Consider the following 11,596-nt stretch of genomic DNA (forward strand, 5'->3'; position numbering starts at 1 on the left):
TAGAAATGTACCAGAAACTGAACTGTTATTTCAAAACAGAACTGTGATTTTTCTCTTTCGGTACCACTCTAAAACCAGTTTAAAACATTTAAACTGGTGCAGAGTTTAGTTTTTCTACTCACTCTCCCATTGTTTTATGTGTAAAGTTGTTTTGGCTTATACTGGCTTTGTGATTTTTTTTAGTGAAAGCAAAAACCTCGGTTGCTGTTTTGACAGCTGTGCATTTGAACTGCCAAGTGTCAAAACTGAGAGTCCCAATAAAAACAATGAACATCCCAAACACAAATATGGTCACAATGAATATTATGAAAATATTCACAATATTGGCTTAAGAAAAGAATAAGCAGCTGCTTCAACATTCATCCAGTTGTGTCTTTAACTGTGGTGTGTGGAAATAACTAGAAGAAACTGCAGATTTTATTTACTTTCCTGTATCCAAAGCAGATGGGGAATATCTATCTTTATTAGTCATGTTTCCCAGAGTCCTCGGCTCACACTGTGTCCTTCCATAGCAACAAGATTGTTTATATCTGACTGGACATTACGAATTGTGTTTTTTTTATATGTTTTGAGTCACTCCTCCTTATCAGTTCCTGTGTATCACAATAAGCAAAGGAAACTATTTTAAGCTTCTCCTCTTATAGTTTGAGTATATAAGAGAGTGAGGCTCAGCAGTTCCCCGCCCATTTTTCTCAGGTCCTCCCTCCAGTTGGTTTGTGAAGAAAGCTCAGTGCGATTCCCCACAAGGAGCAATCAAACACAAGCAGGCGAGAGGTGACATCGCTTCTGCAAAAAAATAGACACAATCCAAGGACACACTTGCCAGCTTCTTATCAATTTGTTTTTGAGGATTTCTTGGGAGCGTTTTTACTGAAGGAGAATCTTTGACTGGAGCAAATAATTTGGTGAAACTTATTAATTTATTTAAACATGGCACTTCTACAAAGCTCAGAAAAGGAGCCAAGCATTGAGTTGTTCATTAAGGTCAGTATTTTTTTTATTTCTTTCAAATTGCTAGATTTACTAACAGAACATAAAAGGTTCTGTTACAGTACCCAAATATTTTACTCAAGTATGAGCAGCACTAATTCAATATGTTTTTATTCAAGTAAAAGTAAAAAGGAGCCGTCCAAGAAATGACTAAAATAAGAGTCAAAAAGTATTTGGTAAAATGTTTACTCAGGTTGTGAGTAACTGATCAAATTACATTTAGAACCAAAAAATTACATCATCAGATGGACCAAAACATAAAGTTATGTGGAAATTTTGACATTTTAAACCTGAATGAAAATAATTAATATAAATAACTTAAACAAACAGAAAATAAAAATTTTCCAGGTCAGTTACTTTCAGTATCAAACTTATGAAACTTTAACAAAACTTTAGATGTGTATCTTTGTCTGGTGGAGCTTTTGGTTAAAACCTTGTTTGTTTTTCATTCAGCAGGTAGAAACAGCACAAAAAACTTTGATGTACCCAAACAGAACCAGAACCTCCTTCTGACTGGATCTGTTTCCAAATACCATGTGAAGTCGATGTTAGGATGTTTGTATCCCTCTGCTGAGGGTCAGAGCAGCCTGTTATCAGTTAATTAAAGCAACAGACTGAGCTCACGTTATCACTGCACACCCAGAAGACAAGAGCTTGGAGAGAAAACTGCGTGGCCTCAGGCCTGAACCACCAGGCACACCCACTTCAGTCCAGCAGGGACATCCATGAAACATTTTGTAATGTTTTGTCACTTAGAGATAATCAGCTGACACACACAAGATTAAATAAATTACAAAAACAATAAGCTACTTTAGTCAATAACTTTTAATACCTTTTTGTTTTCCAAAAACTTGGACAGTGGTGTTTTTAAATGCATGGTGTCTGGCCTAGTCCCCTTTTCTTGCCACCTTACAGACATGGTGAAGCCTCGTCTGCTAATAAAAAATAAATTTATTACTGAACTTATCAGAAATATTAAAAACTATTTATATGATAGCGGGAATGTCTGGTTAGTGTAGGATAATGCATCGGATGAGTCAAAATTTGGAACATTTTAATGATTTAACGGACTATCACTCCTGATAGTCCGATAGACTCGGTTCTATTGAAGACCAAAATTTTAACATTTGTTATATTTTCAGCTGGTGTGGTTTGCTTTCACATTGCACTGTCAAGAGATCAAAACTAATAGAAAAAGCTGTTCCCCTCCTTGCCTGTGGTGGCGCTGCACCAAGAACTATTGAAGGACTTGACACAAAAACATCAGAAGAAGACAAGAGCACAACTTTTTTTCTTCACAAAATGTTAACAAAAATGAAGTAGCGTCAGATTTTAACGCTTGTAGGATTTCACTTTTGTCTTTGGTAAGAGATCACAAGTCATTTCTCCCACTAGGACTCGACTTGCGTGTTTGTTTAGGTTGTATTTATTACCCAGAATGCCCTGTGCTACAGTCCATTTGCTGTTTTGGGAGCAGGAACAGGGCTCTAAAGAACACTACTGGTGCGAATGCACCCTAAAACACAGAAATAACTCGTAATTTTAACACTGAATCATAAGCTTTGGTTTAAATACCAACTTAAGCACCATCAGGTTCATGGCCATACTAGGCACACACCAAAAAAAACACACCACTTAACTCATGCTTTCTGTATTAAAGTTTATAAACAAGCATAAAACTGAATCTTATCTGAATCTTGGCACAGATTGTGATTGGCTTTGATCACAAGTGGCTGAATTTGGACTGTGTATGTGTTTTTCCGCTGCAACACAATGCCTGCATTTCCCTTCCAAGAAGAAAATGGCCTTTAAATGTCCCAAATGCTGTGTTTGCTGCCTGGATAACCTTTAAATCAGCAGAAAAGATTAGAGAGAAACAGCTGACAGGATAAAACACAAAGTTATTCTTGAGTTTGAAGTTAAAAAAACATATCTAACTTAATTTATTGTGTTTTGTTCTAGGCTGGGCATGATGGTGAAAACATTGGGAACTGTCCCTTCTGTCAGAGGCTCTTCATGGTGCTGTGGCTGAAAGGAGTCAAGTTTACAGTGACCACTGTTGATATGAGGAAGTAAGCACCCCTCTGCTGAAAAAAATCATTTCCTGAGCATCTGGTCATGGGGACTTTCACACAGAACACACTATAGTTTTGTCATAATCCAAACCACTTCTCAGCTGTCACAAAGTGTTACTCACATTGGGTTGTCAAAGTGAGCCTGTAAAAGTCTAGAAGTACAAAGATCTCTGTCACTTTCAAACCAACACCTTCTTTAATTGGGAATTTATTGTGTGTATTTCTCAGGGGCAGAACCAACAAGCAAATAGGGCCAGGAAACTTTGTAAGGATGTAGATAAATGAGTGATTCATTACACACACAGGCAGGCCTTTCAAACAGACGACCACTCCCAGAGTTGCGTAAACTCTGGATTATTAATAATCCAGAGTGTAATCCAGAGTGACATGTTTGATTCTGACATCCTCAAAGAAAGTGGCGATTTTAAAAAGCAAACAGTTGGCAAGTTTCAGCAGCAGAAGTCATCTGCACTGACTGCTTTAAAGAGTTGAACAAGAAAATACGATGCTGAGTACGATTTCTTAGTCTCAAAACCAGCTTAATAACATTATTTTTTAAAATTATGGATTTATTACTTGTTTACTACTTATGTAACATTTGTTAGTTTCCTATTATTTCAGTAACCAAAACCAATTTTGTTTTTAATGTAACGACAAGGTATCAAAATTTAGCCCTCCTAAAATATGAACATCTCTGTCTAACCGTTAAATCGGGTGATTTATGTTGATGCTCTTATTTTGAAATGTAACCGGACGTTCTCTGTTAAGAGAGGCGGGAAGAGAAGCCATGGAGTCGCTGCTAATGTCGGACTGGCTAACAAAATGTGCCTGTCGTTATTATCATAGACATCAATACATACAATAATGTCTATGGTTATTATATCGAAACGCTTATAGTGTAACTCACCCCCAAGTCTTCTGAGACCCGTTACAGCAGCAAGCTCGTTAAAATTAACATAATAAATAAAAGTCTGATGGCAGAGAAGATAGGTTATTTATTTATTTATTTATTTATTTAAAAAAAGGAAAAAGTCGAATGACGGACGCCACTATTTAAAAACATCTGTGAAAAATCACCGTGTTTTATGTTGATGCTCTTATTTTGAAATGTAACCGGACGTTTTCTGTTAAGCGAAGCCGCTAATGTCGGATTTGCTAACACAACCCACATTACGTCTTTTCGAAGTAAGTGTAATTAACCCTGAAGTCTTCTGATACACTGGGTTACAACAAAAGAATAAGTACATGAAAGTCCGATCCTAAAGAAGTTGGATTAGCTAGCAATACTTAAAAAAAAATAAAAATTTGAATGACAGACGTTAATTTCGCCCAATCAGGCGTGGTCTTTGAGGAATACCTTGTTCTTTGGTTGCCCATTTAGGTTGGCTCTTGAGACAAGTCTTCCTTTTCAAATGCCTACTTCGTCTACACAGACATAACTATTTGGGCCTCAACAGTCAATTTAGCCTCAGTGTTGACGTGCTTGATAACAGAATTAAAATGTTGTCCCTTGCTCCTTCTATTTGTGTCTTCCCCAGGAAGCCAGCTGAGCTCAAAGACCTGGCCCCGGGGACAAACCCTCCTTTCCTCCTCTACAACGGCACCCTTAAAACAGACTTCATCAAAATTGAGGAGTTCCTTGAACAAACACTTGCCCCTCCCAGGTATTGTTGCTTCACACCATTATTCAAATACCAAGTGAAGTGGGAGTTTGAGTATGTTGCTCATGCTTAAATGAAAGTAAACATTAAGGCTTCTAATCTCATTTTTCTGTTAAAGGTATCCACATCTCAGCCCGGTGAACAAAGAGTCCTTTGACGTGGGTTCAGACATTTTTGCAAAGTTCTCCGCTTTCATCAAGAACAGCCCAAACAATGCCCGTAAGTTTGTTTGTGATTAATTAATCCGTCTATGTGAAGGCCAAATAAGAAAGCCCAAACTGGACCCTCTCTCCATGGCAACTACTGACTAATCTCTAAGGGTGTTTTCACACCAGTGGACTCGGTCTGATTGGAACCAAAATTTAAACATTTGTTACATTTTCAGCTGGTGTAGTTTGCTTTCACACTGCTCCTCACTTTAAAATTTAATCAAAGGTGAGGAGCCTTCAGACATCCAAGGCCTCAGTGCCAAAGACAGGTTTCGTCGTGGTTCCTGTTTGGCAGATTTTGAGCATTTGTTGCCGCTGTGTTGGACTAGGGATGTATCTTAAAGTTTCAGGATGATAACTGTTGAGAACAGGTCTTGACTTGGCTGATTTAGATTGTATCCTATTGAACCAGTAGCCTCAGGAGACCAGAACTCTTGAGATGCGTGGACTCTTGTAGATTTTTGTTTTGAAGCAATAGATTCACAGATTTTTTATGTTTAATTTAAGGACTACTGGATAACGACGGTGCAAAATCTCTGTTTTCTTCTGATCTTTCAGCACAAGAAAAGATTCTGCTGCGAGAGTTTCGGCGTTTGGACGAATACTTAAACAGCCCGCTCCCTGAGGAAATCGATCACAATTCTGCAGAAACCATTGCGATCTCCAGAAGGAAGTTTCTGGACGGTGACCGTCTCACCTTAGCAGACTGCAACCTGTTGCCCAAGCTGCACGTCATCAGGGTGAGACATGTGTGAGGTTTTTATTCAAGACAGGAAAAAAATAAAGGGTTAAAAAGGGTTTCACATGTGTTTGGGTAGACTGGACCAATAAAAGGTCTTGTGTTGATCAAACAAGGAATATGTACATATTAAAGTTTTCAAACAGCAAGTTCTAAAACAAACAAACAAAAGTTCATATCTGTCGCTGGAATCTAAGTTGGTTATGCAAAACAAGAGGTTATTTAATCAAAGAAATTTTTAAAAATAATGAAAATGTTGGCTTAATGTTGATGGTGGACAATAAAATAAATGTAGTTATTTTCAGTGAACCTAACATTGATTTCAAAATCAACATCAGCAGCAATATTAACTGAATTTACTGCTACTATTTACAATTTTACAATTTTGTCTATACTGGCATTACTTTTTATGCACAAAATACCTGTTTCCAAACAAATTTGAACATTTAATTTAAAAAATGCCATACTTGTTAGAAAGACAACTCTTCTTCTCATCTTTCCTGTTTGTACTGAAGGTCTGTTCATCCACACAAATAAACCAGATTTTTGTTCAACGTGACATTGATTAAATAACATAGTGTGTTTAATGAGTTGCTTTGACTGAGTCGTAAATAAGTCGGTATATTTAATTAAAGTGAGATTACTTTTCATATCTTCCTGCTCCTTTTTATACAGAAAAGCAGTGGTAAGCTAATTATTTTGTTTTTGGGTAAGTATGGACATGTTTTCTCTTGTCCTAATTAGTTGCTTTCTTGTTTTTAAAAACCTATTTCAAATAAATAAATTTCAGACAGGTGAAATTTATTTCTCAGTCACTAGTTAAAATGAGATCTGAATTCAGAAATCTTAATTGTAAAAGAAGTCCCTAAATAAATATGACTGGGACCTACTCTAGTTATACAAATTGAAGTTATTTGCATTATAGTTCAGAAACATCAAGTGTTTCCAAAATTGGGGTTGGATCACCACCAGAGATAAGTCAAATTGAGTAAAAAAAAAAAAAAAAATCTTTATTTTGTTAAGAATTTTTTTTTATTTAATAAAAGTTATTTTTTTATTTAATTAAATAAAAAATGTTTTAGAAAATAAAATTATATTTTTGTTTTATACCATATATGGGTGAAAATCTAATCTTGTTTGTTGACTTTTTATAAATTATGTTTATGCCCGGTATTATTTCCTTGTAAACAGGGCGGATGCGCGCGCAACTTGACTGCAGCAAGAGCCGTTGCTCGCCTTTAAACGCTCGCTAGTTACCATAGTTACCCGCATTAATTTTGCTGTTTTAACATTAGATAGCATGTTGTGGATCTGAAGTTGACAAATTTGACAGCTTATGCAACCCGGGAAATATAAATGTATCACCCGGCTACACTTAGAACAAAGTAGAAGAAGAAGCTAACTCCTGATTTCTTTTTCAGGTCGCTGCCAAGAAGTACTGCGATTTTGAGATCCCAGCCGAGTTCACAGGAGTCTGGAGGTACCTGGAAAACGCCTACGAACGGGAGGAATTCAAACAAACATGTCCGGCCGACATCGAGATCGAAAAGGCTTACTTTGGCGTCGCGAAGCGGAAATAAAAACTCACATTTCATCATATTATTCTCCAAAATGTAACTCCAAAAGTGATCTCTGGAGGGCGCTGTTGTCACAAATATGAGCTCACCTGATGAATGAGACATTCAGTACCTTGAAAGCATCATTTCACATGTTTATCTTTAGTTACTCAGATGAAAAAGAGCCAGAGTGCAATTTACTGTTTAGCTGAGTTATTGTTTATAGTGTACATATAAATATTTTTGAATGCTTTTTAAAAATCAAAAACACCTGCATAGATATATTCATGTATATGACAGTTAATTTTTGTTTGATGAACTCTAACAAACACACTATTAAATAAACCTACTTGTTCCTCATCATGATATTTCTGTTCTTCAGGAAAATAAAACCAGATCTCTGGGTGTAGAGGCCATTTCAGATACTCTAATTTATTCTCAGTCACAGAAAAAGACAATTTTACAGGTTTAAAAATATATCCTCTTTTTTATATCTGGTACAGACAACATATTCGATGGGAAGTAAAAGAAAAATAATGAAGAGTGGGAACATTCTCCAAAGCCAGGATCTAAGCATCAGCCTGTTGGGCTCTAGTTGGTCACACAGTATTTCCAGAAACACGCTGCAAGCAGAAAACAGTCCAGTTAAACACAGGAAGAAGGGATAAATTACAAAAATATTATTTAAAAAAAATCTGGTTCAGTGCTTCAGCAGAGTCTCCTCAATTATAAAGAATTGTATTTATTTAAAACTATCTGAAAATTTTTTACAGCTTGGGTAAAAAATTTAAATAAACATCACTTCAAACTATTCAGAAAGGAATGCAGGTGTGGCGAGTTTACCAGAGAGAAAAATCGCCTCTTCTCTCACCTCTTTTGTTTGTTTTGGGCAGACTCTGCTCTGATCGGACAAAGCCCTGAGAGCGCAGCTTGTCTGCTGCAGCCAGCTTCAGGACGACTTCTTTAAGGTCATCTACCTGAAAAAATAATTAGATTCAGAAATACGAGTTTAGCAATTTTTGTTTAGTTAGTTTATTCTAAGTAAAACATTTGTGACATTTTGGTTTCTGCTTTTCTTCAAACCTGTACTGACATTTTGCAATTATCCTGATCCTTATATTTGAAAAAAAACTTATTAATTGTAAAATTCCTACAAAAAGATAATTCTGGTGTCATTTATTTCATTTTATACAAGTCTTTTGTTTTGCTTTGTGATTTTTGCAATCGTCTGTATAGTAAAAAATATGCACTAATTATTACTCTTACCATATTTGCAAAACTTCCCTGTGGTGGTGAATCCTTTGCCCCTATAGGAATAAGTTATCACACCGTTAATGTCACACATCTTTTTTGTGTTTTTTGCTGTAAAAGTTGGTACATTTGTCCCGGTTTTACCTTTGGTCCAGGAGTCTCTCCCTCCGTTCTGGTGCATCATCAGAGGGTAAAGGTTATTCGCCTCTCTCTGTTCCTCCTCAGCAGCGTTGGCTCCATCTTCCACCTCTGACACCAACTTATGAATGAAATCTGTTGAAATAAAACAACTTTTTTTGTTTATATTGACGTTTTACTCTGCAAAAACACAAAATCTGACCAAGTATTTTTTTGACCAATTTCTGGTTTAAATATCTTAGTACATATCTTACTACTTTTCAGCAAGATACAAGAGTTTATTTTGAGTAAATAAAACCTTAATATTGATGGAAAAGTACTAGTTCCACTGGCAGATTATTCCACTTATGGAAACAATGTAATGTTTTAAATGAAATAATCTGCCACTGGAACTAGCACTTATCAAATCAATATTTACTTCAAATAAGCTCTTATGTGTTACTGAATAGTTATTTATGAATTAGTTTTGTTTTATTTCAAGTGTACTTTCAAGTGTTTGTACTTCAAACTAGACCAAAATACTTTGTAATATTTTTAGTTTTTGAGTTGTTGATATAACTCTTACACTTTTTGGAAAACATCTAAATATGCCTCTCTTTAATTTACCACTTAAAGCCTAGACTTTGGTCACTTTTCGTAACAAATATCTGACTTTATAAACTCAGTAAACAGATCTAACAGGTTAGCAACTTGTCAAAGAACATCTGAGTTTTCATTTTGTAACGTTATGCTTGTAGTCATGAATACTGTTTGTTTTTTTTCCCGTGAAATGATCTGCAAACTAGCACTTTTTCATTAATATCAAGGAATTATTTACTTAAAACAAGATCTTATATCTTGCTGAAAAGTTACTTGTAAGTTAGTTTTGTTTTATTTCAAGGGTACTAAGATATTTGCACTATAAAGCAGACCGAAAATACTTGGTAAGATTTTGTGTTTTTGCAGTGTTTTAGGCTTTTTTTTTAGAAAGTACATTTTCTAATAATAAGAATAAGATTTAATAATCAGAGAAATAAGATTTTTCCTGATTTCCATTTTAAAATCAGGAGTAAAGTTTGAATCTTACCTGCTTGTGGTTCCACGTTGGGATCTGGATAAACGGGCAGAGCGTGCGTCCATGTCGCAGAGCAAATCAGAGCTAAGAGATAAAACAGAGCTGCAGAAAGCATGGTGTCTCCACGGTCAGCTGGCCGGTCCGGACTGTTTTCAACCTAAACGGGAACTTCACTTATATTTCCTCCGTGGCCATCCATCACAGCCTGATCAATACATTATCATCACACCCCAGTCTTCTTCTTTAATGGTTCTGACACGAAGGATCGGGCGTCACCGACACAATTTAGGGCACCCTGTCAATTCAGCTGAGGCCTATCTGTGCTTGCACAGAGAAACCAAACAAATGTTTGCTCTCCGGCGGCAATCAGAGCAGCTCTGATGGTTCATGTTTGGGCCTCTGGTCATTGCTCATCATGTCTGCGGCCAGAGGAAGACGCAGAACGCCTAGAAATGTGTCACTGCTGGGTTTTTCTACGTCATTCTGCAACAAATGAGAGGCATCTCTGAAATCATGTGCAATATGTTATAATCCTTGATTTGAATACTGTGGTAAAACTAATAATCATTTTGCAACAAAACAAACAAATAGCATAGTGTAAAGTGGAAATGAACTCCAAACAGGACAAAAACAGCAAAAGAAGATGACATCTGATGAAAATGCATAATTATGCTGTTGCACAGGTGGAACAAAACATTTTAATTTATAACATGGGAAAAATGTTTTGTTCCACTGGCAGATTATGTCACTTATAGACAGAGTTGGATGGTAACTAGTTACATTTACTTGAATAACTTTTTGGAAAACATGCACTGATAGGAGTACTTTTACTACGCTGAACTTTTATTTGAGTAACTATGAAGTATTGCTACTTTTACTTGAGTAAAATTTCTAAATTCTCTACCTACTGAATGAAGAACAAAAATGTTTCAACCAAAAATTCACCAGACTCAGACACACTGTGTTTGTTTAATCTGATTTTATTATCTGATCTTTATATTAATTATTTTCATTCTTATCCTTAAAATACAAAGATTTTCACTTGACTTTACATTTTGGCTCATCTGATGATGTAATTTTTTAATATTAAATGATTGATAATTTGATCAGTTCAGTGCTTGAGTAGACCTTTTACTCTGACTAGACTTTTTTACTCTTCAGTAATTTCTTGGACAGCTACTCTTTGCTTTTACTTAAGTAAAAATACAATGAAGTAGTGTTACTTTTACTCTAGAACAATTTTTGGATATGCTGCCCTCCTCTGCCTGTAGCTACTACTTTTTAATCAATATTAAGGATTTACTGACTTAATGCAAGCTCTGATTTCTTGTTGAAAAGTTATTAGCAAGTCAGTTTTGTCTTATTTCAAGTGTACCAAGATATTTGCACTAGAAACTAAAACAAAAATATTCCTTGTTGGATTTTCCCTCTGTATTCTGCATCGCTGGTCCTTTGTGTTTGTGGATTAAAATGGTATGAATACTTTATTCAGTTTACTTTCCTTCAAAATCCATTATTAAGCTGTCAACACAACATATATTATGTTTCAAATTAAAACAGCACAGAGACGTCTAACACTGACTCATTCTTTACTGTCTTTAATCAAACCGGTTGCAGTACAAAGAAGAATAGCAAGAAAAACCTGTTGAACCGCCACAAAATTAATACTTATGCTGTTCTTGCTTTCAACATGAAGGAGAAATATTCTGTCAAAGGCAGGAACACATGATGTAGCAGAACATTGACACACAGGGAAGGAAATGAGTTAAAAAAGAGGCCCACAATCTAAAACTGACTCATTTCTTCTAGTCTATAGCTTTTATGAGGACTTAACTGCAAGTTAGTTTGAAGCTTATTTCATGCATGAGAAAATAAAAGAAAACAGCTTCACTGAAATGTAAGGGATGATCGTGAAAAAGATTT

At 35.7% G+C, this 11,596-nt stretch overlaps 2 protein-coding genes across 2 annotated transcripts; one reads left to right on the plus strand and one right to left on the minus strand.

The window, feature by feature from the left end:
- The first annotated feature begins 707 nt into the window (after nucleotides 1–707).
- On the plus strand, nucleotides 708–7,590 carry clic2 (CLIC family member 2). Its single transcript, XM_014982809.2, has 6 exons — nucleotides 708–984; nucleotides 2,953–3,062; nucleotides 4,604–4,729; nucleotides 4,845–4,945; nucleotides 5,494–5,675; nucleotides 7,096–7,590. The coding sequence occupies exons 1-6, from the start codon at nucleotides 931–933 to the stop codon at nucleotides 7,252–7,254; spliced, it is 732 nt and encodes a 243-aa protein (XP_014838295.2). The 5' UTR covers nucleotides 708–930; the 3' UTR covers nucleotides 7,255–7,590.
- A 231-nt stretch (nucleotides 7,591–7,821) lies between these two features.
- urp1 (urotensin-related peptide 1) lies at nucleotides 7,822–10,381 on the minus strand. The gene is made up of 5 exons (XM_088009705.1): nucleotides 9,686–10,381; nucleotides 8,626–8,754; nucleotides 8,497–8,537; nucleotides 8,102–8,207; nucleotides 7,822–7,853 (listed from the first exon to the last, which is right to left on the minus strand). Exons 1-5 carry the CDS (start codon nucleotides 9,786–9,788, stop codon nucleotides 7,822–7,824), a joined length of 411 nt encoding a protein of 136 aa, XP_087865831.1. The 5' UTR covers nucleotides 9,789–10,381.
- Nucleotides 10,382–11,596: the final 1,215 nt, after the last annotated feature.

The sequence above is a fragment of the Poecilia mexicana genome, unplaced genomic scaffold (assembly GCF_051168715.1).
Source record: "Poecilia mexicana isolate PSO_F unplaced genomic scaffold, ASM5116871v1 scaffold_10, whole genome shotgun sequence".
Classification (NCBI taxonomy): domain Eukaryota; kingdom Metazoa; phylum Chordata; class Actinopteri; order Cyprinodontiformes; family Poeciliidae; genus Poecilia; species Poecilia mexicana.

Bases quoted from the DNA above. Each gene is read 5' to 3' on its own strand.
- clic2 (XM_014982809.2), top strand. From the start codon at position 931: ATGGCACTTCTACAAAGCTCAGAAAAGGAGCCAAGCATTGAGTTGTTC. The intron at 4,730-4,844 runs GTATTGTTGCTT...TTTCTGTTAAAG, and splicing joins CAAACACTTGCCCCTCCCAG to GTATCCACATCTCAGCCCGG. The intron at 4,946-5,493 runs GTAAGTTTGTTT...CTGATCTTTCAG, and splicing joins GAACAGCCCAAACAATGCCC to CACAAGAAAAGATTCTGCTG.
- urp1 (XM_088009705.1), bottom strand. From the start codon at position 9,788: ATGCTTTCTGCAGCTCTGTTTTATCTCTTAGCTCTGATTTGCTCTGCG. The intron at 8,538-8,625 runs GTAAAACCGGGA...TTATTCCTATAG, and splicing joins GAGAGACTCCTGGACCAAAG to GGGCAAAGGATTCACCACCA. The intron at 8,208-8,496 runs GTAAGAGTAATA...TTATTTTTTCAG, and splicing joins AGGGAAGTTTTGCAAATATG to GTAGATGACCTTAAAGAAGT.